General features: G+C 39.7%; 2 protein-coding genes, 1 long non-coding RNA gene and 3 other non-coding genes across 7 annotated transcripts in view; 4 read left to right on the top strand and 2 right to left on the bottom strand.

Moving 5' to 3' along the window:
• The first annotated feature begins 4718 nt into the window (after positions 1-4718).
• On the top strand, positions 4719-4791 carry TRNAA-AGC (transfer RNA alanine (anticodon AGC)). The gene has a single exon. It is a non-coding gene; the product is annotated as a tRNA-Ala (tRNA).
• An 884-nt stretch (positions 4792-5675) lies between these two features.
• Positions 5676-5748, bottom strand: TRNAA-AGC (transfer RNA alanine (anticodon AGC)). The gene has a single exon. It is a non-coding gene; the product is annotated as a tRNA-Ala (tRNA).
• A 1312-nt stretch (positions 5749-7060) lies between these two features.
• On the top strand, positions 7061-14657 carry LOC114013256 (uncharacterized). Its single transcript, XR_003556142.2, has 4 exons — positions 7061-7183; positions 7552-7662; positions 11067-11169; positions 13900-14657. It is a non-coding gene; the product is annotated as an uncharacterized LOC114013256 (long non-coding RNA).
• On the top strand, positions 8490-8562 carry TRNAA-AGC (transfer RNA alanine (anticodon AGC)). The gene has a single exon. It is a non-coding gene; the product is annotated as a tRNA-Ala (tRNA).
• Positions 14658-15080: 423 nt separating the features above from the next.
• Positions 15081-27030, bottom strand: MCM4 (minichromosome maintenance complex component 4). The gene is made up of 16 exons (XM_055799073.1): positions 26820-27030; positions 26423-26581; positions 25540-25703; positions 25356-25454; positions 25105-25200; positions 24922-25017; positions 24319-24457; positions 23653-23873; positions 23029-23149; positions 21006-21265; positions 18757-19122; positions 18294-18421; positions 16731-16938; positions 15957-16185; positions 15704-15837; positions 15081-15340 (listed from the first exon to the last, which is right to left on the bottom strand). The coding sequence occupies exons 1-16, from the start codon at positions 26887-26889 to the stop codon at positions 15248-15250; spliced, it is 2583 nt and encodes an 860-aa protein (XP_055655048.1). The 5' UTR covers positions 26890-27030; the 3' UTR covers positions 15081-15247.
• A 711-nt stretch (positions 27031-27741) lies between these two features.
• The window catches only part of PRKDC (protein kinase, DNA-activated, catalytic subunit), an 81572-nt gene continuing 81332 nt past the window's right edge, over positions 27742-27981 (top strand). For both annotated transcript variants that reach the window (XM_013302401.3, XM_055799067.1), the window contains exon 1: positions 27742-27914. In XM_013302401.3, the coding sequence (XP_013157855.3) occupies positions 27773-27914 (142 nt within the window). In that variant the 5' untranslated portion in view covers positions 27742-27772. The remainder of the gene's footprint in view (positions 27915-27981) is intronic.

Consider the following 27981-nt stretch of genomic DNA (forward strand, 5'->3'; position numbering starts at 1 on the left):
ATGTATTACTAATAGTCGCAAATCTTTAGCATTTTTTTGTTTGGTTAGTTATTCTGGGTTTGGGGTTTTTTAACAGGTTTTTGTCCTGTGGTTTGGGTATGAAATGATGAGTGATGGTAAAATGGAGGCAAAACTTTGGGAGCAAACAGTAAAATCTGCATCAACAAATCAAGTTCTATTCCTCTTGTGGCCCTTAAGAACAGAAAGAGTCCTGGGATTCTGGGAAGAAGTTTCTTCTGACTCGTATCTGCTGTATGGCTTCTTATGTGATTTACAGTACATTTTGTGGGGGGTGTGCCTGTTGTTTTGGGTTTGGTTTATTTTTTTTTCTCTAGAGGAGGGTGTTGATTTTTTTGCCGAAATCCGTATTTGTATACTGCTTTTCAGTAAAATTATTTCAGAGCTCCAGAAAACATTTTCTTCAATGCTTTAAATACAAATTTGGATACAGAACTGGAGACATATTTATTTGTTTCATTTTAATGCTAAATCTACCAACTTGAAGGTTAGGCTATTTAAAAGAATGAATTGAATGTACTCTAGCTGTACTTAGGTTGTTTTGCCACTGCTCGATTTATAGTTAGTTCTGGATTTTGTTTTGAGTTTAAGTAAGTTTTCCCCTACTTGCTGTGTTAAAGGCTTAGGACTACCAGTGCTTGGTAACAAATTAAGAAGTTTCATAGACAGCAGAACTTGCCAGTTTGTGTGCAGATGTAAGCCTGCTTGGGGTTCCCCTTAATTAAGAGATGTAGATGTGCTTTACCATTCAAAAACCGGTGTGATGAAACCCTGTTCTGCCTGGGCTGTGTTCATACAAGCCTAATATAAACACAATTAGAAGGGGTCTGGTTTTTTGTTTGTTTTACAACATAGGTGTTTTTAAGACTTAGGTGATCTTTTATTCAGAAGGAATACTAAGGAAAATTTCAGAGAAACCAAACAGAAGTGAAAAACTGTAAGGATTACAGTTGTTTGGTTTTGGTTTTTTGGTTTGTTTTTTTTTTTTTTTTTAGGTCACCTATTTTTATCAGTCGTACAGAGAACAGAAGGCCTTATGGCAAAAACAAAGTAAAATACTGAGTGGAATTTTTAGTAATCAGGACAACTTATTTAAAGATAGTTTTTATCTGTAGTGTACTGAAATGTATAGTGTCACAACTGTGGCATAACTCTGAGTCACTTCTGAAAGTAGGATTTAGTCACTCGTACTCTGGAATGTTTTCATTATAACCAAGTGCTGTGTTTCACATTACTGTATTACTAAGCAAAGGAACTTCTGGACATTTCAGAGCTCTGGGTTCAAAAATACGACGGGTCACGTGAAAACATCCCAGAGCATAAGTAGCAGAAAGCTTGCTTGCTTTGCCAGAAATATGGAGTAGTGGGGCTTTCAGTCACCAGTTGCTTAAATATCTGTAGTATCTGCAGAGTAATTCCAGCTGTAAGAACTTAAATTATCTTCTACAAATTAATTTCAGATGCTTCTTTCTGCATTGATTAGGTTTTAATAGGAGAGGGAGAAATATTTTTTTTCCCCAAAGCTGGCTGTTTCAGTTAAGAGTGAGGGAGAAGGTAACAAGATGCTGAGGTTTGTTAATGGAAGAGTGCGTACAGGACTTCAGGTACATGGATTTGGGGTTAGACCAGTGGGCCTCATCAGGTAGTAGTGGAACTGACATCTTGGACGCTGCAGCAGTATTTGATAATTTCAGAAAGTGAGGTTAGCATTAGTGATTTGTAATTAATGAGATTGCTAGCTTGTGAATTCTATTTCTTTCTCTGGTCAGTGATAATTAGCGTCTTGCTGTTGCTCCTTCACCTGTCTCATTCTGCCTTCTCTAGCAAATTCTGCTTTCTATTCCTTTTGTTATGATAATTGGTTTACTATTCCTAAAATAATAATGTTCCCAGAATACCTTTGAATAAAAAAAGCTCCGTGTTTGTCTTCAACTGCTGCTGTTATTCTAGCTTGAAAGTCAATTTGCAAACTGCAGATCTACCTGGGCTTCCCTTAGTTGAGCACATTTTCTGTGCTGTCTTTAGAAGCACTGCATATTCTGAGCCATCTGGTGATGTGAAGTTTCTAAAAGCTGTTGTCAGTGTTTTAAGAGTTCAATGTGTATGGTATTCAAAAATTACTGATGCCATGATGAGCAAAGGAAAAAGAAGAAGGAAGGTACTTGTATTGCTAAAGAATGATCTGGGTTGCTTGAACAAGAAAGCCAAAGGTTCAGAAAAAAACCCTGTCATTCAGAATTTGTCTTGTGGTGAATGGAACTTGCAAGAAAACTAACGAGAGAATAGTGTTGCATTAGAAAGCCAGAAGTATCTTCACGGAGCATCCCCATCCTTTCCACAGTAAAAACTTTCTTAAGAGTAAAACCACTCATATATGTACAAATGTAAACTTGAGATGTTTTCCTTTAAATGTTTTTCTGCTAGCACCTTTCTTTCCACCCTTTTTGAGATTCTTCTAGTCCTAATGCCACAGTACCATGTTCTCTGGGATCTTCTGGAGCCAAAAAAAGAAAACAAAGTTTGGGTAATGCATTTGGAAGTCAGATCTAAGTTGGAAGAGCACAATGGCTAGGAGCTTAATTGTCAGAGTTGAACCGGTGAGAGTCTGGAGGAAATGCCATAGAAGTAGTTGTTTCTGTGTTAAAGTCAGGATGGTGAAATATTTTTAAAGCATGATTACATATAGGTTGACTTGGAGGGATTTGATACTCTCATAAAATTCAGTTGTCTCTGAATCTGTAACTTTTGGTTATGGCTAAGTACTGAGTTGCTGACTCCAGAGAACTTCTGGAGACATTGTTGAATTATATATGGCATGGCACGAGCTGTATGTGCAGAGGATGACTTAAGATGTATTCTTTAAATATTTGTCTCAGCAAAATTTTCTAAAATTTGAGACTGATTTATTTTATGGGCACAAATATAATCCCAGTGATTAAAAAATCAAATACGTATTATTCAGGTATTAACTTGGATGTCCTGCAAAGGCTGGAGTTTGGTGATTGTATGTTCTGAAATCACTTGAGTCCTTGGAGTGGAAAGAATTGAAAGATCTTTTTTATATCAGTGTGATTCATGTGTCTTAAAGGATCTTGGGTCAATCAAGAAAGAAACTGTAAAAGAGTTGTTTCTAGAGTTATTTAATAAATTTAATTTCAGATAGTAATTTTTCCAGAAAGGCAAAGATGTACTACATTTATAATATTAAATAGAAGTTCACAATTCTCTCTCACCACCTTTTTTTAGAACCAAAGCAAAAGAAAGGCTCAGACTATTACAAAATTTCTGAAGGGTTCACTCAAATTCCCCTTCCTCTTTTTATAGGGAAAAGAAACATAATTTCCAAAGGTTCCTTTTCTTAGGGTTTTAACAAAGTCAGTTGGATGTCTTTCCATTACTGCCTGCTATTTGGTTTTTTTAACCATTTCAGTATTATTTCCTCACTAATGAACAGCTGACCACTGATTATTAACATACACAAACTATGATTATTTCCAGCACTCTCAATCAGCAGGGATTTGTGCAAATCTGTATATTAAATGACAGTATATAGAGGCTGAGGAAGTAAGAAGCTGAAAACACATGAAGTGTGTAGATATGTGATTGTTGCGATACCTCAGTCACATTAGGTCGACAAATCTGCATGTTCCAGTTCTGGCAAAGTAGATCTATTTTGCCTGCTTTATTTCTGTTTTAAGGTAGTGTGAGATCATAAAGAGTTGCTCCCCCCACCCCCCCACCCTGTTTCTCTCTACATGCCACTTTCAAAAGGAGAAAACATAACTTCAAATAACAGGGAACATTGGTGACCCTACTTTTTTGTGTGGTTTATGACTCTGATCTAGCAGAGCTGAAACTAAACCACTGAGCAGCATTTCCACTGCTGTTCCACTACAGCCATGGGGTTTTTACAGTTTAATTATGTATTCTTGATTTTTTTAATATGTATCTGTGATTGTGTATGCCTATCTGGTAATACAGTCACACCTTAAAAATTCCTGAGAGATGTAAATAAATAATGTGAACTATTACTTTGTTTCCCAGCGTTCCATTTGCCTGGGTGCTTTTCTTTTTCCCAGTCTTGTAACTTGGGCACAGACTTGGTTGCCACAAGAGAAAGAGCTGGAAGAACTCTACCTATTCTGTCACACCTATTATAATGTAAAATGTGGAAATGGGTAAAGTCATTTAGCTGATTCTTTTCCACCTAGGGATTACAAATAGGAAAAATCTGTTTTAGAAAAAGACAATCCCTAAATATATCCATATTCCTATAAACAGTCATAATTGTTTGGTGTGAACGTAAAAATGCAGTTGCTTGGAAACACAGACCTTCTGTTATCCAGATGTAGCTCTGCTGAATAAAAGACGTGTAGGACACCAACGCTCCAGATTTCGTGTTATGCAAGATACCCACTAAAGCTGTCAAAAGCAGTGTTTTAAGAAAGACCTAATTGTTTCTGCATTTCACTGGGAATTGTGTTCTGTTATTGACTACCAGTAACTTCAACAGGGGATTAGAACTCAGTCGGTGGGCTCTAACTATCCAGCTACTGTGTTTTTGTCCGGGGGTGGTGGGGGGGAAATTTTGTTTATACTGGAAGCAGCAGATGAAATTGAAACCCAATGTTGTAGAAGTGTCTGTCAGTGAGCAACATGAAAGTAGGAAGGTAGGTAAACAGAACCGGGTGTCAGGGCGAGGGGAATTAGCTCAAATGGTAGAGCGCTCGCTTAGCATGCGAGAGGTAGCGGGATCGATGCCCGCATTCTCCATTTGTTACTTGCAAGAGTTGCTTTTTATCACTACGGTAAGCAATACTTTTTTTCAGTTACCAGTTGTAATTTTTTTCCTGTTTTGAAAAAGAGAGACTTGTAAATTTCTATTTTGTCTAAAATTAGGGTAACTGTGTGCACCAAAAAGAAATAAATACCTCTTAATGGCTTTTGTTCCTGTTAATGGGTAATTGACAGATGCTGCCATTTCTTCTGGGTTTTGGCTGTGATACAGATTTAGTTCCCTGTTTACACTACCTTATATTGTGGGGCTATTTTAATTTTAATCTTTACAAAACTGCTACAGAAAAATGGCTCTAAAATGAATTTTAAGAAGCACGTGCACAATATGCATGATTTAAGTTGTTAATGTTGATCAAAGATGAGTTTGTGGTTTTTTTTAAGTGCTGCTTATTTTCTTATATAGGGTTGAGGAAGAAATTGAATGAAATTGTGAGAGACTGAGTGTCACTTGCAGCTCAGATTAGGAACAAGCGTGTTGTGCCCATCCTAGCTACAACAGGTGCAAGGTAGCTGAAGAGACTAATTCTGTGGTAAGCTGATGATTATGTAGACAGCCACATGCTTCTACGTTTTCTTACAGACAATTTCACTAACTTTTCATATAATGAGAAACCATGCTCACACCAAAAGCGAACGCACTTGTAAGGAACAGAAGCATATTTTATTTCCTGTATTACCGAATGCTTTTGTGAAGGAACTGTTTTTCAGAGAGTTCATAAGTATTTCGGAGTCTGCTAACGGAGACTGTTTTCCTGTTTTATTTGCTGTAAGAAATGGTATGTGTTAGTAGCTACGCTTTTTCTTTCACAAACCAGTATGAAAATGTTGTCCTACCATAGGTACTCAGTCTCTCAAAACACTGGAGAATGCGGGCATCGATCCCGCTACCTCTCGCATGCTAAGCGAGCGCTCTACCATTTGAGCTAATTCCCCTTGCTTAGGAGCGCCAGGGGCGGACTTACTTCTGCTGAATCATAGCTTGGCTGCTTTAGAATTATTTTTGAGTCTGTCTGCCTATTTAGCAAGACCGAATCATCGTGGCATTTATTTGGAAAGCCTGGTAGCTTAAAAATCAGAATACTCAGTGGACATATGAGAAGCATACTGATGCATTTTCTGCTGTGTGACTCTGATAATACCTTCCTTCCTCTGCTGTTTATTCAGGAGGGGGAGAGAGCTATTTTTTTTACCTCTGTTACAATGTGTGTACCAAAAGACTTGTAAATCTAGAAAGTATACTGCCAGAAGTCATTGAAGGGTAATGAGATTTTACTTTTCCTTGTTTGTCAAGTCTTTTTATTTTCTTTTCCAGCTTTATTTTCTAATTACCTTTATATAAATTATAAATACAATGGTTTAGCAGTTCATGTTTATCATAGTTTGTGGAAAGTATTCATTTATATCCTACCAAATTATATTCTAGGTATTTCTACTTTTTTGTATTGACTTTGTTGTTTCAGTTAAAATAGTACTGCATCTTAAATATATGGGGTTACTAAAAATATTTCAGAAATTAAAAAATACAAGTGTAGTCATACTGACTTTGCAGTAAGAATCAATTCCCAGGTTATTAAATCAAGGAATGCTTTCTGGATTTAAAGAAAGAAAATGTAGTTTACAGTGAGCATGGTCACACTGATACACTATACACAACAAAGGCAATGAAAATTATGTAATAAAAAGATTTCTCACTTGCTGTTTAAATGCAGAAAAGTAAGTTCTGCTAGCAAAGTAAACTGTGCAGCACACACACACAATACATGTGCTAGCGGTGTTCCCTAATGGATTTAGCTTCCTGGATCACAGCATACAGTCAAAAGAAAATAAATTATGAAATTAAGCATCAGATAGTTACAACTTGTCTAAAGTAAGGTAGTACTTTAAATCTATCACAATCCAGATTCAGGCCAAGATGTGGAACTAAAACCACAGTATCACTGCAAATGTTCTAGAATGTAAATAGTCTCCTGCCTTACCTCAATCTCTGCACAACAATAAATAAAAAGTTGTTCTTGCCATTTCTTGCACTATATTGTAATTGACTTTATCTGCCTCACTGGAGTAAACTTGAGGGGGAAAACATATGCAAAAGTGTTTTCAGTCCTTCTCACAGGCACATATCTCAGGCTTAATGATGGCGCAATGCACATCTGCAGCTGGGATCTCTCCCATATCATGTTTCACAAGGTTCAGCTCTATGTACAGTTTCTTTATCTACTCTGTGCAGTCTGATTCAGTATGAAAATGGCGGTTTACTTCTCCCTGGTTTTCATGCCCAAATCGCACTCTGCTGCCCTTGAAAAGGCCTAAGGCTTGGACAGGTCAGCTCACGGAAAAACAGTTTATTTGATGCCAAAGTTAGATAAGGGTAAGGAAAGACCTCTGCAATAGTACTATTTTCAGTGATTAAAATATGTATTTCATATAATTGACAACCCATTATTTTGTGATCTTGAATTTGTTGAGATTGCTAATTTTTTTTCTAAGATGATGAGTAAAACTTTAATTTTTCCAGTTGGTTGAGAGAACTCCCTTACCTGCATGGCTGAAAATAACTTGACCTTCTTAGTCCCATTTTTAGCTTTCTCAAGGTTATTTCAGCTGTGAAGGCTTTTGTGTCTACATAGTTTCATTTAACACAGATCACTTTGATGCATCTCTTTGACAACACTAATGTAAACTGATGCGAGCAAACTTAATGAGGTTTGACTTTTACTTTCTACATGGTCTTCTTAGGAGATGTCAGGGAAGATGCGAGTTTTGTATTATCTTCAAGCTGCTCCACTGTGTTTCTCTGTGATGTGACTTTCCTCAACACAGAAGAAGCAACCGCTCTCTTCAAAGAAGGTGAGTTGGGTGGCACTGAAAGGCTGCATTGTCATGCAAATTAGCATGAAGCATCTTACCACATTACTTGGGGACTTTGTCATCTTGGACAAAAAAATATACAAGTTCAAGGTCAAATGGTCATGAGTGTTCTGAACACTTGCCCTGGGGTTACTACCCATGATAAGGGAGCAGTCGGTAAAGGGAAGGAGTTTGCATTTGTGGTTAGTAAAATCTATGGTTATGGGATAAACCAGTGTACTGTGGGAGGAATTAGCTCAAACGGTACAGTACTTGCTTTGCATGTGACAGGTAGTGGGAATGATGCCTGCATTCTCCAACTTTGTGTTTTGTGGTGGGAGAAAAACAAGTTAACCACAAAGATGTTTTCATGTATTGAATTGGAATTTTGAAGTAAAATAAGCTCTTATTTTTTAGATGTACATGGTTTATTTCTTAAACGCTGCGATATGTTTGACTAGAATAAATTAGAATAATTAACTTGTATTTAGAATAAAAATAAATAGAAAATTACTTTTATGGGGAGAAACCCAATGCCAGAATGTGCTTCCTCTCATGAATTGCAAGTAATAAACTTTTAAAAAATTATTTTATACACCTGGAAAACACGTCTTTTCTGGATTGTCTTGTTTCTTACTGCTTCATTTGGAAATGCTAAATGAAATTCTAAAAAATTGTCACCTGTTTTGAAATCAAAGTGGAATTTTCATCTGTGACTAGAGAAACCAGAGCAAGAGAGAAAACTCTTTATTACATGCATAGAACTGCAACTTTAAATACACCCTGAAGATCACAGTTTTATGTTTCCTACTATCATTGACCACCAAGGGGAATTAGCTCAAATGGTAGAGCGCTCGCTTAGCATGCGAGAGGTAGCGGGATCGATGCCCGCATTCTCCAGTGTTTTCTTCAACAGCAGTTGTTATACTGAGAAGTAAAAACTACCGAAACAAAATACGTAATTATTCTGGTAAACTGTCAGTTTTGTTTTAATTGGGGTAAAACCGGTATTTTTTTCCTTCTTCCCTTCCTTCCTTTGCTTGCTGTACTACTAAAATCAGGCTTACATAACCACATATATCAGTCCTCTGTCGTAACTGTTGACTCTTCCTGGCCAGTTTAAGCCAAATTTCTCAGAAACAGAATTCTGTCATACAATGTTTTCCCACGCTTTATGAAAAATAATGGATGAATGATAGTTAGATACCTGAATCAGCGTGTCTTTTGGATCAGACAGTGGAAAACAGCAGTTTAGGAATGCTTGCTCTTCCCTAGCTACTCCTTGTAGTCCCTGTCCAGATATACAGGATTTTCTTTCCATTTACAGTCTTTGTGAAGCTGTAGTATGATCTGGATTGGTCAATTCAAGTGTAAGGGTAAAAGTTGTCACCTCTTTTTCCCCCCAGGTCTGTCTCCTAGAAAGCACACTACAGCAAATGTATCTTTTAGCAACGACCTGTGTGCAGGTTATAATTGTGCTCTTTAGCCTTCTTGCTTCCACTTTCACAGAGCTGCTTTTAAGAGGCTAATGTTTGCCATACTTGTGTTAGAACTTCAGAGATAACCTCGACCATCTAACTGATTCACTGACTTCCCCTAACACCTTACTGTTTTCTTCTGATCCTTCTCCAGATGTTGTGTGTTTCTTCATAGTGCACTTGCCCCTGACCCTTCTAGAAGCAACTGCAAGCTGCACAGCAAGTGCAGCTTTTTAGGTCTTAGTGACCAGTGCTGCTAAATCTGTTCTGAGTGTTAACTAAGCACTTTACAGTGTGCAAAAAGGCCTACTTATTTCCTTACATCTCCTGTCTGTTCATGGCTGATGAAGAAAATGTGCATGGAACTAGCAAAAGACTGTTATTATTCCAGTTTTTGGCATGTCTCCCTTATACTTTGGAGGCTGAAAACTTAACCTTCCCCTTGAACTCTTGGGCACACCTAAAAAAGCGGTACCAGTCTGGTGACTATTTTCAGTATGATTAGTAGACAGAAGATGCCTAGAATGATCATACGAAATGCCATCATTCTGGCAACGGTCTGGGACACACTCATAGCTACAGTGTACAGGCTTATTTTCAGCAGGGTTGTTCTCAGCACACATCGTGTTGACACTGGGTTCTTGTCCTACCAACATCCTTTAGTAAACCTGCCTTGTATAAAATGATTTCTGATCATTATCTTTGATATGCCATTTCTTATCAACGGTTGTAAGAAGCGTGGACGAAGATAACTTGTGCACCCATATCTCAGGAATATCTAATGATAAACCTTTTCAGAGAAGGAATACCTTTCCTTCTTTTAGGATGACCACTGAGTATTCCAAGATCTCTTCCATTAAGAGAATAGATTGATTTATTGTTTTTCCCTCTTACTCTTCATGAAGTGAGGGCGGAGTACATAGTTTGGAATATCTCTCAGTAACATCCATCTTCAAGTTTGCCAAAAGGGCTATGCAGGGATTCTAACCTGCTTGTTGCACTTTAGAATAGAGTATATAAAGCAGTTGTGCTGCTTTGTACAGCTAAGGGAGATCTACACAGCATTGTATTTTTCTATTAAAAAATAACCAGTACCAGACACTTGGGAACATTATTGCTTATTCCACAGGAAATAGCTTACCTGTTGGGGTCATTCTCACATGTACAGTTAAAACAGCGTTAAGTCTGCTTTAGCTTCCTGATCCTGGGAGTGCTTTTTTCAATAATTGAGAGGAAGCTGAGATCAATAAGGAAATATTTAGATGGATTTCTACAGCTAGCCCCTGTATTGCTTAGAACCTGAATCAGGCCCATAACGATGTTTACTTTGTATTTGTTTATATTGATTTCAGTTTGGTAGGAGTGTTTATCCATCATGCAGATTCTGTGAGAGACTACTAATAAGGGTCAGAGAGGCAATTATTTTTTAAAAGTGACAGGAACCGTGTGATCTGGGTACGTAAGTGTTACACAGCGATGGAACTGGCAACCAAGCAGATGTTGCCAAGACTGTTTAAAAAGATACTGCAATGAAAGGCCCAACTAATGAAAAAAATTCTGCCTATATAATGTCCTTTAGCTTCATTGTTACTGAGTATCAGCTTAAGAGCCTAATGGCTGTTCTTTGCATGCCAAAATATAGGCTAAGAACTAGCTGGATGATGGAGGTGCCTCCCCTTTCTTCACCTTCCCACCCACATGTACATGTACTGAGCAGAGGTAACATACTACAGGCCTAAAACTGAAATAAAGTCATAAATACCAGTGCAGGTACCCCCCTAGCCTTAATATATTGTTGGAGGTTGAAAGCTCAGCTCACTCAATGGACATTTTGTGCCTGAATAGATAGGTTCAGTTCTTTCTGGCTTTAAATTGTAGATGTAGTAACGTGCAGTTATGTCCTGAAATCGTATTTGCATTCTCCAGGTTGAAGTCTGGATCTGGTGCTGCTGGAAAAGATTGGCAACTGGAAAGTGCTCCTGATGAAGAACTAGAACCTGGAAGGAAATCTTCCCTGGCTCCCAATTCAGTAAGCTTGAGCCAACCTTTTCCTCATTGGGTGAGAAATGCGAACTCTGAGGGGCCTGTTGTGGTTACTACTTTTGGGACGGGAAGGAAATGACATTTCAGTACTACAGCACTAGGCAGCATGAAAGACTATGACAAGAAAAAGCAATTGTAAGAACAGCCACTTCATCAGCTTTTTTTTGTGTGTGTGTTTCTGAGGTGTTCAAATTGGAAACTTTATACTTAATTAAGAAAGTGGTTCCACTTTTCTAATGCAAATCCAAAGATGCAAAGAAAAGCAATCCAAACCTCTTCTTACCCTAGCTAGTAGAGAGGTGGGACGTGATAAGGAGTCATTGAACCAACCAAATCAATGTCTCCTCTGCTATCAAAATGTAGGGCGCAGAGAGAATGCTTTTGGAATTTACAAGTAATTATATAGTAATTATATAAATATAATTAGGTCTTCTGCTCAGATTTTGTGAACTACTATTTCTCATAGTAGCAAATACAATGCTTTGGTTTTCCTTATCAGTTTGGAGTCCAAAGATGCCAATCAGAAGGGAAGTCTGGTTGTGCTTGTACAGACAAACTGTACTCTCATAACCTTACAACCCACAACTAACTAGCATTTTGGTTTTGAGCATTAAATAATTCCAGCTGATGCAAGACTGTCTGTAAACGTTCTTGTAAGGTGGCAATGCAAACTGAGAATTGGATGACAGCTTCCATACTGACTGCCAGCTTACCTCACAAACGATTAATTCCATGCTTTTAAAGTCAACTATGCATGCATTTTTACACTACGTGTGGTCTTGCAGACTCAGAATAAAAATGTAAAATGCTTACTATCTTCAGTCCATATTGCTGTATCCAGATGGCAAGTTACGTAGCAACTCTCATTATGAAATTAGATAAATACAGTGCAAAAGTGAGATAGAATCACTTCCCTGACCAGCTATTTGATATGCAGTCTTCAGTGCACTTTCTTCTTTCCTGAGATAATCCTGAAGTCCTAGGGCATTCTAGGAAGATAGAACTGTAATTCCAGAGTGACTACCAAATATAAGACTTAAGTTTGATGAGGTTGACTAGAACATAGTCTTGAGTACATTATCTCAGTTATGATGGGCATGGGATAAACTTGACAGATGTTTCTCACTTAGGAGTTTACATCTGTTCCTACTGAAGCACCTAACAAAACCAGGGATGACTAGGATCAAGACACTTTCCTTCCTATCAAATCTGTGTTTGCAGATGAGTGCCAGCTTTGAAACCAGTAACAAACGAAGTTTTTCCCATTTATCTTGTATAACTTCCCCACCTACCTCAAGTAACCATTGATTGCATTCTATGCTGGAAAATAGAAGGCTACCATTCTATTTCACTTGACCAACAACTTTTCTTTATAGCATTAGACAAGATAGCAGATCATTTCAACTATGGTCTCTCGAAGTGACTTACTAGAAATATAATTTCTGCCAATAGGCTTGTAACTATTTTTTTAATGCATTTTGTAGAATATATATGAGACTTCCAAAGAATAGAAGAATGTCAAGTTTCTGGCAGGAGTGCTTTTCCTTGGTTGCATATTTCAGTCCTTAAACTGAGTTTTTACAATAAGCTTAATTATAACTACTAACAGCATCTAGTAAATAGAGCAGTAAATTATGATACAGAGTTTGAGGCTATTGCAGAGTAAGGAAAAATAGCCTCAATTCAAGTAGATTACTTCTCCTTTTGCTTTGTATGCATTTCAAATTATCATACGGATGGTTAAAATGGTTTAATCAGGTGGTGCTTTTTTAAACCAAAACACAGTTTATAAGCATCTCCACTCTATCTGCCTAATTGCAGAGTGGCATTTGCAGTCCTTGCTTATTTAAAAAACAAAAAACCCACTACAGACTAAAAACAAATAATCTCAATCAACTACTACATACAGGCTTTAAGAGCCACCTAGTGGGATTATTCTGCAAGTAACCCTGTAAAAACAAGTAATTCCTAATAAGCATTTTACTTCAAAAAAAAACCATGAACAAAAAAACCCCCCAAAGAACTAGAAGATGGTGAATTAAGAGTTACCTTAAATCAAAATGGAGCTGAAATCAGTTTTACACACAAAACTTTCTTCTACTTCCTAGAACACTTGATTTTGTGGCTATGCAATTCAATATGCATTTAGAATTTGCAAGTAGATGAACAGCCCAATTTTTGTTTTACGTTAATAGTTTCCATACAGACAGCCAGTTTTAATTTGAGGAATTTTGCTGCTGTAGCCAGATGTGTCACTATTTGAATGTCTTTTTTTAAAACACCAAATCAACTTTCTTAAAAACGTAATTAAGAAACTTTCTTGGTGCTGTTTTGTCTGACAAGAGGAGGTACCAAGTAGTTAGGAAGGGTAGTCTTGTTATAGCTATGAGAGCAGAAAAACAGCAGAGAGAAAGGTTTGTGAACTGAGGTAGTACCTTAAGGACCAAGCAGTGTAAATGGGAAAAGTATGCAAGTGATACTTCAAAAAGTAAAAAGCTTAGAACTGTATCAGTCTCATATAAAAGGCAGACAGTAACTATGAAATAAAGGTATGTTACGGTGGGGAAGGAAAGAAGAGGTCATGAGACGGTTGTTTTCTAAACAAAATATGTAACTAAATAACATGGCAGAGAGGAAAATAAGATCCTGTAAGACAAGTGCCACTACAGAATCTATGATACCAGTATTTAAGGGAGTTTGGAATTTTATTTTGCAGACTTCTTTTGAAAAAGGAGAAGTGCCAAGCTCCTGACATCTCAGCTTACCTGTATCTAACTTTCAAACCTTGAGTCATGGAACCTCGACTGCCTCTACAGAAAAGCACAACATGAACTACATCTTTCCAGTCCATAAAAGCCAAGAAGATGAGGCAACAGTGACTTGTTAACTAATAAACCTGGGGAGAGATGGCTGTGGCTTAACCTGATCCTTCCAACATACAGTGTATTTTTAACTTTAGCATAGACCGAAGAAGTACAACTACAGTTAAGCAGTATCTTGCTCATATAATGAACCAGTAGCAAGAAAAACTAGGTTTTAAGTTGGCTCCTTTTCACATGGGGGAAATTTGTTTCCCTTCTGTTGGAAGCAGTGGCACAGAATATAGAAGCACTTAATTCAGCTTAAAAGGGCTATGTGAGCCATTGAGATCAGCCTGCTGCTGTCTGTACCAAAGTTAACTGGGCAACTCTTCTGCTAGCTCAGCTGTGAAAACAAGAGCAGCTATTGACATGCAATGGCTGACAGCATCTACCCTGGCTAAAACGTGGGAAGATTCTCTAGTCATGCACTACTAGACCTTGTTCTTTCAGGACAGATTATATGACATTATACCGAAGGTGGTGGGTATCTTGATTTATCCAGTCGTGCTTAAAATTGCAGTAAGAGATTCTGCTTAAAACCAAATTTAGCTGCCTTTCTTAAATTAAGGATACTACCAAAGTACACTCACATTAAAGAAAAAAAAATAAAATCCCCAAGGCTCCTTTCATGCTCTCACAAAGAACTTCCTAAAAAGCACAGAATTCTATATTGAGAAGTGCTCAGCACAGAATACGCTTATTTTTACTTGAAATGAATGCTAAAAAGCCTTTTTAAGTCAAATAACTTTATTTCAGATTACAATAATACTACTACTAAAATTGCATTTCCTAAAAAGTATTTTAAGATGAATTTTTACAATTCAATTTGAAAAACATAAAACATTGTTAACGTGTCCTACAAAAACTCATAAAAACACAACACTTGACATAGGAGTAATTACATTTAGCTACAATGTAAATAGCATTACTCAACTGAGGATTTTTAGGTCCAGCATAATATCTTGTGCTGACAGGAGCGCCATTTAATCGATGCTACAATTATGATAGCAAATGATAGCCCCAAATCTTGAAAATCTGGCAAACTAGCAATATTGTAAGGCAAAGTAAAGCCATGACAGTTGGTTGGCAAGGAAAGGCTACACTTGTCACAGAAACAATAGTCCAAAATATGAAAGATCTTGCAGACTGATGCTATCTCTTAGTAAAGCAAAGTAAAAGTTTGGCTTGCAAGGAAAAGCTAACTTACAGCAGTCTAACAGTTTTTCCAGTCACAGTTAAGAAGTCATCATCAGCCAAAGCACGAAGCGCTTCTTCAAACATTTCCTTCGTGATAGCCTTAAAGAGAAGTAAATCAAGTAAAGATTGGGGGAGGAACACCTGAAAAGCAGTAAAAATTCCTTACCTCCTACCAATTTTCTTAACAGGTTTTTTAAGTTTTAGTTTGTTCTTTTGGCAATTTGAAATGTGGCCTGGAACCCTGAAGGTGAGCTTGCTATTTCAGAAGCTAGAATAATCTAAAGTACAGTAAAGATTCAGCTCGTTTATCTGTTGTAGAACTGACTTTCTGGTCACAGCATCTGAAAAAGTTAATGTCTCCCTTTCCCTCCATAATGTGATTGGAGGACAGAAATACTCCTTTGGAAAAACACCATGCTTTTAAAAATTAATTAAAATGTAAAAACAAAGCAGGAAACTTACTGTATCAGACTGTGCTCGCAGATCATCAAAAAGCTGTTGGTACTTCAAAGCTGGTGATTTAACCTTCGACTGGATAAGCTTCCTTAAGGCTTGAGCCAGCTCTTCTTTCCGCTTACGAGCTGTTGCACTCATTCCTTTTAAAAGGAAAGAAAATACCTTTTAGAAATCAATAAGGAGGACAGGTTCTAAGTTACATTTAAAAATTCCAAAAACTCAATAGCATCTGAACTTTTAACGCTACAAAACCACAAACCTGTAGTGAGAATGGATATGTCCACAATTCCGGTCCTTGGATCAGTAGCAGATTGTTTCAGTGCTTCCCGATGGAGGCGTTTTGCTTCTTCTACATCGACTGTTTCAACTTTCTCAGAAAAGCGTACTTTAGCATGTGCTTCTGCCAGACGGATCAGAGACTCAAGTTGTCGAGGATATGCAGAAACCATTCCCCTGCCACTACCAATCTTTCTCATGTCCACGTATGCCTGAAAAGGAGTGTCATTAAGTATTTCAGTAAATACTGTTATATTCACTGTTTTCAGAGTCCCCTTCATCCCTCACCTCTCATTTCAGAATATGAGCAATTCTGGCAAGCCATTCCAAATACTGTATTTCTGCTCGCATTCCTTCACAATTCTTCTGCAATGAAGGATAACTACATCACATATACTTCTTTAAGTTATAAATTAAGCCATGATAATGAATGAAGTTTTGAATCACTTCAAAAACGTAGGACTAGGCTTACATAATAGGGCTCGTGTCTGTGATAATACGTTTGCTTTTGTTTCAGTAGAATTTTACGCTCTTTATGTGATGGAACCAAACGAACACATTTGAAAACTAAAGATTAGAGAATGTGGAATGACTTCTATACTGATCCCTCTTTCCTTTTAAATGCTGGCAATTTTTAGGAAGGATGTTACAGAAAATTGTATGTAGATAGAAAGCATACATACTAGGGGATTTTGCCATTTTTGACAAGTCAGGAAGGATTCTGGACTCTGAACATTCTTAACAGCAATTCCTTTACCTCAATAAGGGCTTGGCTTGCTTCTTCACTTAACCTGGGATTTACATAACCACGAGCATACGCAATGTAATCCCTCAATACTGCCATATCCATGTATTCCTCCTCCATCTTTTCTTCACTTTGGTAGTACAGTGAAACCAAATGGCGAGCGAGACGTCTGTCATAAGCTTCATCACGTGGATCCAACATCAAAAAGATCAAGTCAAATCTGAATAGGGTAAGAATCTGGTATTAGTGTGTATACTTTTTTGCCATTGAAAGTAGTTTGCTTTAGGCGTTTTGACTTAACAAGTAATAGTCAAATAACTCCTCTGGTTAATTCCTACTGTAAGAAGGAGTTGCTTTATTAAACTCAAAAGATAATTCTTCTAGAATTTGCAAAGTACAAAACAGCAAAGTGGATTTGCTTTAATTCTATGGACTTTAAACTGAAAGAGATAACATTCTGCAAAAATCAGATCCCATGTTGAAGACTGACAGTTTTTGCTTTTTGGGGCAGGGACAAGATGGGAGACAGGACAAGTGAACCCCAAAGAACGCCACCCACCCCACACGACTGCGCCATACCAAATACACAGAACAAACTTGCTGCTAAAGAAACTGCCCTGAAAGGCAGCAGCAAACAGGGTACATACCTATATAGTTATTTTATGCATATAAAAACCATAGAGTAAATAAATCTATGTATAAATACATAAAAAAAACCCACTTGCAATTTAATCCTGAAGGAACTGGTTTATAATTTTACAAACAATATATTAAACTACACTCAACTGTAGGCAGATATGAATAATACATTTTTAGTCAGCCAATCCTGTATTTTCATAATGCAATAAATGGTGGAATTGAGATGCTGCTCAAGCCTAGTTTCATTCTGTAGACCTGTACTAAGGTACTGTTTGTGACTAAGTGGCTAAATTAAGCAGCTCTTAATTAAAATCTAAGCTGTAAGCGTTCTCAGAATATCCAGTATACCACTAGCGTACTTCAAATTTACAGTTGTGAGAATTCCTAACAAAATGCAACTGCAGGACACAGAAAATTAAACTATCAGCAGACACCAAACGTTGCTCTAATAGCTGTTGCCCAAAGGGCTCGCATTGCCACCTCCACAGCTGAACTTTACAGAACAACATGAAGCTGGCACCCATCTTCAGATTCTACCACCACTTCTGCAAATTCCTTGATCATCAATATTTCACTTCAAAAGTTTTACAGAGCTAAGAAAACCATCCTGAGTTTTTGCTGAAGTTACCAGTACCCATAGTAGAAATTTCAGAACAACTCTTTTCTAAGAGATTATTGTGAAACAACAGAAAAAACAACAATATAGAAGTAAATAGATTATACAGATCTCATCACATTTTCTTTTTAAGATCAGCGTGTAAATACTAAAAGGCAGTTATCCGCTCACATAGAAACTGTAGGAACAGCATTTAAAATGCTATAGAAGTTTTCCATTATGCTACAAAGAACACAATTGTTCCGTTCTACTATAACCATTTTCACAAAAAGAAGTACAACATCTCATAAAAATGAGACATGCAAGCAACAGTTCAGTACCTTGACAAGAGCGTATGAGGAAGCTGAATGTTTTCAATGGTAGTCTTTTTTGGATTCCACTGTGATTCTATAGGGTTAGCTGCTGCTAGGATAGATGTACGAGCGTTCAATTGGCAAATAATTCCAGCCTATACAAATGAAAAACACTTCTGAAACCAGCTGCAACTATGTGCCACCAAATCTTTTTTCCCCCAGTGTTATGAGATCACCAGTGTTATTAAATGGGGTCTGTAATAAAAAACCTGCATTGCAAAAGCCTTTTAAAGCAAGAACAAAAGCATCTGGAAATACTAGTTTGCTACAAAAGCTGTATTCTTTTGTAAATGAGTTTTTACATAATCTAGGACAGATCCACTGACCAGAACAGGTAAGTGTCATCGTTTGTTCTGGTAACTTTTTGGTTTCAGCTGCCTAGCATGTGTCACGCTTAGTGGAAAGACCATGGTGTTAAACAGATGCCTACCTTTGCAATGGAGAGAGTCTGTTGTTCCATTACTTCATGTAGTACTGATCTTGTGCTCTCATTCATTTTATCAAACTCGTCAATGCAGCAAATGCCGTTGTCACTAAGTACTAGAGCACCTGTCTGAAGAACCAGTTGTCGTGTTTCTGGATCCTTCATCACGTATGCAGTAAGACCAACTGCACTTGAGCCTTTGCCAGATGTATACTGGCCTCGAGGAACCAGGTTATACACATACTGGAGCAGCTGTGATTTACTAGTACCAGGATCTCCGCAGAGAAGAATGTTGATCTCGGCACGAAAATTGCCTCTTCCTGTGTGAGTAAAATCCTTTCTTGATCCCCCAAAAAGCTGAAGCAGAATACCCTACGAAAATAATTCTATTTAGAAATCAAAACATCACCTCTTGTATAACTAACAGAGAAAATCCAGCTGTTGAACAGAAACACTGCTAAAATTAATAGAACTCAGACATGAAAGAAAACACTTGAAACTTTTTCTAAGGTGTAAAAGGGTTCACAGAGTTAAACTGCTAGATCCTACAAACTTAGGTTCCAATTAAAAGTCTGTAATTAGATTAATTCCAAATCTATTCCAAAACCTACGTAATCAAACTTTTGATAACAAATTCTGCTGACAATAGGAAAGCCAAAATAGACTACTGTTTCCTCTAAGGCTATGTTTAATCTAGGCCCAAAGTTCTACTATTACCTCTTTTGTATCATTAGAAAAGTGCCATTTTTATCAGCTTTGTAGTCAAGACCAATCAAGTGTAATTTTCTTTTCAAGAAAACTGCTTTACTGGATTCACAGCATTACTTAAATAAGTTCTTTACTTGCCCATAAAGAGGAAGTTTAAGGTCTCTTATTTCATCAGACTTTACCAACACTTTCGCCTCCATATTTCCTAATTAAAGCCTATGCTTGCAGTGGTAGTACAGAAATAAAAGTAACTAAATTCCGGTATGTTGAAAGTACTGGAATAATTAGTATAAATACATGCTTGTAATTTTATCAGCCAGAATTATCAAGGAGGATTTTTTCATTTTCAAATTTGCTAAATTAAAAATTCACCATTTCCCAGTATTCTTTTTATTTTTTTTTCCTCTAGCAGCATATATATGCTAGAAAATCAATGAAAAGAAGTGACAGTCAGTGACAATGACAGCTGAAAACAGCAAGGAAAACTGTACACTACTTCATGTAAAGCCTCTGCACAATTTCTTACAGCACAAAAACATTGCAGAGGCATGGGGTGAGCTATTTTGTATTAGTTCTGTTCTCTTTTCACTTGGAAAAACTTGCAGAGATCAGTAAAACCTGTTCTGTAGTTACAAGTATTATGACCTGCCCCATTTTATTTTCCTCGAGGTCCCAAATATAGAGTATTGGCGCTCCAATGCACATGGGTTTCAAGCACTTTCAAGTATTAAAGATAGAAACTTTTTTTATGTTGGAAACAGATTTTGGTCAGAACCTGAGCAACCTCCTTTGATGAAAGGTCCCTAGCTTGCTTTAGCTCCTCACTAGACATCATGTGCCTTGTTAGTGTGGTGAGGAGGTAACAATAAAGGAAACAGTCATTATCATATTTCCATTTCAGTGGGAAATCATTGTGTGGCTTTGAATTCAACTTCTAGCCATTTCAGAAACCTGTCAACTATGATAATACATAAATTAAAAACAAAAGGAGTATACTTGAAGAGGATTGTTTGGTGTCTGACATCACCTTGAGATCCACTACTGACTGTAGTTTCTGCAACAATGAAGTTGTAGTACCTCAGGTCAACATTTTGTTGGAACAGTCCCTTCTCGGATACATGTAAGTAATTGTTTTGACATCCCACAAGTGAGAGCCGACCGAATGCCATTTTAAAGCTACTGTTCTCTTGTGGATGCCTCTTTTCAATCAATTACTTCCTATGGTATAGCTATTTACTATTCTTGGATCACCACTAATCTGAACATTTGAGAAATGTCCAAGATGCATCCTGCAATTAAGTCTTCTCGGTTCTGCTGCTTTCCTACCTTACCAATCTCCTTCCTCTTAATTAGCACTCCTTAATGCTGTGAAAAGAATTAGGATACACTTACAACCAACTGCATCCTGACAAGACCATGGCGTTTTAAGGCTGCTCAGGATACAGTTTTTTGAATTCTGAAGCCTCAGGTAATTTTTATAACAATAAATACAAAGCTACTTGCATATAAATACTTGTCTTACAAGAGAAATACACACTTTTTCTCACCTTTTTGATATCTTCATGCTCATAGATACTTGGGGCCAATGCTGAAGAAAGTCTCTCATATATGTCTTTTTTTTTAGAAAGCTCTTTCAGAAGTTCCACACGTTCTTCTGTGAAGATTTTTTGCTCTGTTTCCTCATCAACACCGTGCAAGCGTTTTGAATCTGTCTTGCGATAGTGTATGACATCAATGTGGGTCTTGTAGACGGATTTTACATTGCTGACCCTTGGATTAACTCGAATTGGGACTGCCCTGTAGATACCTAAATCCAATTTTTAATCACAGCATTAGATATTAAGAAACATAGTAATTTGAAAACCTGAAAATTTTACATGTTCCCTTTAAAAGCAAAGTTTTTAAAAATACTTTAGTCACTTGGTTTCCCAGTACAAGTTACATAGAAGTCAATCTAGACCTTATTTTTGCAGCTATGTACATGTTTAACATTCTGTCACAAGTGTTCTCAACAAGGAAAACGCTTAAGCATTTTTGAAAATAATTAAGGCTTAATGCTTTTGAAAGTCCTGCTCTGATGTCTAAAGTCAACATTTTCCCCTTTTAAAAATGCCAAGTTTAACAGATCAGTTCTAATGCATTACTAACAGCTAGCAGTACAGCAGTTGTTTTAAAAGCAAAGTGGTTTATAACACGTGGTTGCAGTATCACAGATCTAACTTTTACATTAACACTCTCCTCACAGCATATTTAAGATATTGCCTCTTCCACACATACATTCTCAGAATGACTGAATCATCAAGGTCAGATGATCTGGATGTTGTCTAGTCCAACCATGGGCTCAAAGTGGAATCAACCAGAACAGGTTGCTAAAGGCTGTGTCCAGTCAGGTGTTTAACGTCTCTAAGGATGGACACTCCACACAGCCTCTCTAGGCGACCTGTGCTGGGGCTTGACCACCCAAATAGTAAAAAAGTTCTTATGTTTAATTGCCTGCATTTCAACTTGTGCCTACTGCCTGCCAACAGGCACGACTGAGAAGTGTCTGGCCGTTTTCTTCACACCACCACCACACCAACCACCAAACTGGGTATTTATAAACAGATTTGTAAGAATCCCCTGAGCCATCTCTTCTCCAGGCTGAGCAGTCACAGCTTCCTCAAACTTTCTGTATATGACTGACTCCATTTATCATGATGACCCTTTGCTGAATTCACTCCAGCATGTTCACATCTCCCTTGTACCGGGAGAACCCAGAGCTGGACACAGTACTCCAGATGTGGCCTCACTACTGCCGAATAGAGAAGGATCACCTCCCTTGACCTGCTGGCAGCATAATGCAGCCCAGGAAGCTGTTGGCACCACGCTCACATGGTCTTACCAAGCACTTCGTCTTTCCCGTTCTGCTTTGGTCTGCAAGTCTGCTGAGGGCGCCTTCTGTCCCACCATCCAGGCCATTAGGGAGGATATCCACAACAGTATCTGGCCCAGTACTGACCCCTGGGGTACACCCATGCTGACTGGCCTCCAGATGGACTTTGTGCTACCGACTATAATGCTTTGAGCCCAGCAGTTCTGCCAGTTTTAAATCCATCTCACTGACCACTTATGTAAGCCATACATCACCAGTTTGTCTTATGAGGATGTTATGGGAAACAGTGATGAAAGCCTTGCTGAAGTCAAGATAAAGAACATCCACTGTTCCAGTCATCTCATTAGTACAAGATTGTTACCCACTAAATCCATGCTGACTATGCCCAATCACCTTCTTCTTGTCCTTCACAGACTTAAAAATGGTTTCCAGGATTATTGGCTCTATCACCTTCCCAGAGGTCATGATGAGGTTGACTGGCCTGTAGTTTCCCAAGTCTCCTCCTTGCCCTAGGAGTGACTTTGGCTTTCTTAACAGTATCTTTGCCAGTCACCGTGACCTTTCAAAGATAACCAAGTGGGCTTGCAAAGACAGTGGCCAGCTCCCTCAGCATTTGCAGGTGCATCCCATCAGGTCCCTTTATAGACAGTTACGATCTGTGAAAAAGGAGGATGCAAATACTCACGACTAAATTTTACCTGTGACATTAACTCTATCACCTGGCTGGACTTTATCAACAAGGTCATTGTGAGCAAACAGCGCAACTGTATGTGGCGTCTGTCCAGCTGGCATATCTTCAGGAGACTCCTGCAGTTTGATCTAGCAAAAACATCTAAGTTTTAGTTTCAAAAAAGCAAAGCTTTTCCACAGAACATACAACAGAATCCTGTATTAGCATGGTCTTCAGAATAATTTTGAATTGGGGAGCACTGCTCAATAACACAATACCCCCACCCAAACAGCAAAATGATTACTAACAAAAAGATATAATGAAAATGAGAATTCTGCTGGTTGCTACTGATATGGCTAAAATGCTGTTACAGCCAAGACTCATCTAGCCCAGAGAGAAGTGGACATACTATATATAAAGGGGCTTCCATACGGAAACATTAAAATGCATACATACTTCATTTCACCCTTTTAATGCATTTCTTCTCTAAAGTAGACTTACGCTTTTGCTAAGTTGTTTCATCCATTTTCACTTTCCCCTTTTGAAAGCATTCAGTATCAAGACACATACATCAATGCTGTTGATATTAGGGGCATGGTGCAGCAAAAACTAGGAACTGATTAATTTTAACCACCAACTAAGCACAACATACCATCTGTTTGTCAGAGAACATAGATCGATTGTGAATCAGCGCCATACTGTGCATTGTGTTACAATTCTTGCATACTGATGGTTCAGCAATCCTGCCACGATCAATTTCTACTCTGGTGGTGAAAGCGCAAACCTGGCATTTAAAGAATGCTTCCTGCATCTCAGGAATTAACTGGGAGCTTCTGATGACCATACCACTGATGGTGATAAGCTGATCAATATCTAAAAAACGTAGAGACTCATGTTATGACTTCATACTCATAAGTTTTAAAATAGCCTTCAAAACTTCGTATTACATTAGCTTTTAGGTGGGAGGTAGACATTCAGTCAGGTACTAGTATTTTGTCTATGACAAAGCAAAGAATCATAAATGCATAGTACAGATACTCTAGTTTATGGGAGTATTTCTGCAAAAAAAAAAAAATCCTTCACACTCGCAGAACTAAGAACATGAGTAGCTGATGCCAAGAAAGATTTATTTTATGGATAAATTATTCTGCATTTGGGCTCTAAAGCATTGCCTTCTGAAACAGACTTACACAAATGAAACACATTGGTCTGGATAGACCATAAGTACAGTTTTATACAGTCTTCGTGTAATTCTATGTTAACATTAAGTTTATAGAAAATAATCTTAAGGATTTATAACATGGTAATCAAAATTTACCTTCTGGGTTTAGACTTCTCATATTCCTAGTCTTCAGTGCATTATATGGCCTTACTTGAATTTGATGTTCTAATATCGAATCAGGGTAACGATCAAAAAAGATCTCATTGGCAGCCATGTCAAATGTTGGAATAACTTCCTGTATAAAGTAATTAGAAACAGTTCAGCCTACAAATAATAAATAAATTAATTAAAAAATCATAGAATGAAATATTTTGGCATAAAGCATTTGATGTGCTGCTGATCAGCCAGGAATGACTAAAAGTTATGTCAGCTGAGCTTCTTCCTACATAACAGAAAACTTGCTGTTTAGATCAGATTTATTCATTTGAGTATGGCAAAGAAAAAAAAAGCGCAAGACTCCAAACACTGCAGTTTACCAGCTTATTCTGCATGCATGAGGTACCCACTGTAATATCTCTTATCAACTACTATGAAACAACACATTTTATATTAAGTAAAACAAAGAAGTCACAGAGATTACACTGAACACAAATTTACAGAAACATACAAAGTACGCACTGCATTTCAACAAACACATTAAAAGACAGAAATATGAAAGGGCCCCTTAAAAGCCAGAAAACAAGTGCAGCAGTACTTCACCTGAGGATAGCAAATCAGTTGCCTGTAAAGATTTTCATCAAATGATCTGAGGTGGTCACAGTTTACATTCAGGAATGGTTCCCCAACCACATTAATCTGCAAGATATTTGAAAGGACATCTTTAGCTTTCAACAGCATGTAAGACAAAAAGAAAAAAGTTAGATTTTGCTGTGTTACAAGTACCTCTTCAAGTCGTTGCATATAGCGTGGCTTGTTAAGATCCAAGCCAATGTCTTCATCCTCTTTAGCCAGTGGATCAATAAACAGCTGAAGAAATCTCTGAATATTAGAGGTACAGGGAGACAGATGGGAAAGATGAGCAGAATTTAATGGGAGGAACACGTACTTTGTATCAGATTCAACTAATATTTGTTTAAATCAAACTAACTTTTCAATTAAAAAATAAAAAGGAAAAAATGTAGTTGTTAACCTACCTGGAATTTTTCTTTGCATGTGGCTACATTAACATCTGTTCCCCAAATAACAAGCTTTTGTCCAAGAGATCTGTCAGTTGCTACCATATCCTCAGCTGGCTGTGCGGAAACAAATTAAACATGTAAATATGCATAATTATTTTAAAAGAAGTTGTCAAATACAAGATCAGAGACATCCACCTACCCCATCTGAGTGTAAATCAACTTGTCTGGCTTTACGGGCAGAGCCGAGATCTGGCCTCTGCCTAACTGGAGTTCCTTGTACACCACTTCGTGGCGTACTCTCTACCCGGGAGCTGGGTGTGCCATATGTCAGAGGTGAACTGATGTCAAAGTCGAGAGGAATAGCTATTTAAAAAAAACCAAGAAGGTTTATTAGGATTACCAAAACATTTTACATCTAGAGCAGTCTAAAATTCGGCCTCTGTGTTTGTCTCATCATTCTTTCAACTCTACCATCATAAAAAGAATAGCATACATCAAATTCCACTGTTTTGTTAAAATAAAACAAAACCAATAAAGATGCTGCAAGTCTACCTGCAACTTCTTTTTTGCGTTAACATCTCTACTGAAAGATCCCAAGTTCTAGTAAAGCTTCATTATAAAACCTTAAAGCAACACTGCATTTTAAAACTACGCTGGTGTTCTGGCATAAAAGGTGAACATGCAGCGTTACCGACGAGACACATTTTTCAGTCTTTCTGGGGCTGTAAAACGAGTAACACAACAATGACCATCTACTGTAAGTAAAACCAGTCCTACCTACAGAAACAACTAAGGCTTTTTATGGCAATCTAATAATTCTTCCTGCGTTAATAGTTTTATGACTTACTGTATTCTTCCCAGATACACATAAAAGGGTCAGGTACAGCCCCCGACAATACTCCCCCGATAACATGAAGTTTCGCCAGCAGACCTGCACCCTGACGCCGACCACGCTCCCATGCTGCTCACTATGCGCAATTCGAATGAGAAACTCGGGGCAAGGCTCATTTCTGGCCCTTCAGCGCTCCCCAGCCGGGCGCCCCCCCGCCGGCCGGCGGCCCAGCAGCCCCGCCCGCACGTACCGGAATGGCGGAACTGCGGGGGGCTGGAGAAGAGAGCCTCGGCGGCGCCGGGGCTCCGCGCGTCGGCAGCCGGGGAGGTGGGCAGGGGCTGCAGCTCTCCAGTGGAGGTCGAGTCCTCTGTCCTGCGCTTCTGCGAAGGAGGAGACCGAGCATCTTGCGCTGCAAGACACAAGCAGAGCCGGCATTCGAACCGTCCGCCACCGCCCGGGGCGGGCCGAGGGAGCGGCGGCCAAAGAACGGCCCCAGGGCAGAGACGGCGCAGCTGAGCCCACCGGGCAGCCCGCACATCCCCCCCCGCTGCCAGTGAGCCGCAGGCTAGCTCCGGCTCCGGCTCGGGCTCCGGCCCGGGCTCCGGCCGCCCGCCCCCAGGCCGGCCCCTTCCCACCGCAGCACTTACGAGTCGGGGGGTTGCTGCCCCGGCCGCGCTTCCCGCGGCGGCGGCTGGGGGTGGAGGCGGGCGACGACATAGTGCTGCTCCGGCTCCCGCGGCGATCCTACCTCCGGGGGTCGGTGAGAGGAAGGCGGGCTGCGGGAGCCCCGCCACCGGCCGAGCCCCGGGCCCACACCGGCGGGTTTCCTGCCCTCGCCTCACGCACGTGAGCGCGCACCTACCCCAACCAACTCCGCGCCAAGCCAGCCGCCTGCGCTCGCTCTCGCGGGCTTTCTGACCAATGGGTAGGCGCGATCGCAGTGGGAGTGCCCAATGGAAGCTGAAGGGGGGGGATGCGGAACGGAGAAATAAGATGAACCCTCCAGGCCGCCGAAGCGAGGGTCGCAGCTTGCTCGACCTGTCACAGTAGGGACAGGAGTATACTGCAGGGTACTCCTTGTGCTACGAGACGGAGCCTGTTCTCAGCAATGGCACATCACCGCACCCCCCAGCCGAAAATGGAACCGCTCGCATCCGACCGAATTTCGCGGCAAAAAGTGTCCTGCGGTGTGGCTGGGAGGCGGGAGGAGGTCGGAGCAGCCCATTCTCCGCGCGAGGAGGGGGTGTCGGGACTACTACTGTATGTGCGGGTCCTGAGCTGACCCTGCGGCAAAAACGTGAAGATGACCCCGAACCCTTTTCCCTGCTACCGCCCGTGGCGCCTCCCTCCGCTCGGAATGGTCTGGCCGCTGTCTACCCGCGTTTCCCCTCCGTCCGAGTTCACCAGTCCTGACGCCGTAGCGCGTGTCTGTCTGTGTCTGTCTGTGTGTCCCGCGCCCCCCCCCCCCCCCCGGCTGGCTGTGTTGGATCCGGCCGGGGGCGGGTCCTTTGCGCCCGCTTCCGCCTGCCCCCCTTCCCCCTCAACCCCTCCCCCCCCCCCCCCCCGCGCGCGGGTGTTTGCGCGGTCTGTCCGGGGCGGCATGGCCGGCGTGCAGGAGTACCTGCACCAGCTGCACCGCTGCCTGCAGCCCGGCGATGCAGCTGGCGCAGCCCTGCACGGCTACAGCCTGCTCCGCAGCCTGGGGGAGACCTGCCTCACCAGCCTGGCGAGCGACGCGCAGGGTGCGCCTTCGGGCCCGGCCCGGCCGCGGGGGATGGGGACGGGCACGGGGCGGCTCAGGGGCTCTGA

This window comes from Falco peregrinus, chromosome 3 (assembly GCF_023634155.1).
Source record: "Falco peregrinus isolate bFalPer1 chromosome 3, bFalPer1.pri, whole genome shotgun sequence".
Classification (NCBI taxonomy): Eukaryota; Metazoa; Chordata; class Aves; order Falconiformes; family Falconidae; genus Falco; species Falco peregrinus.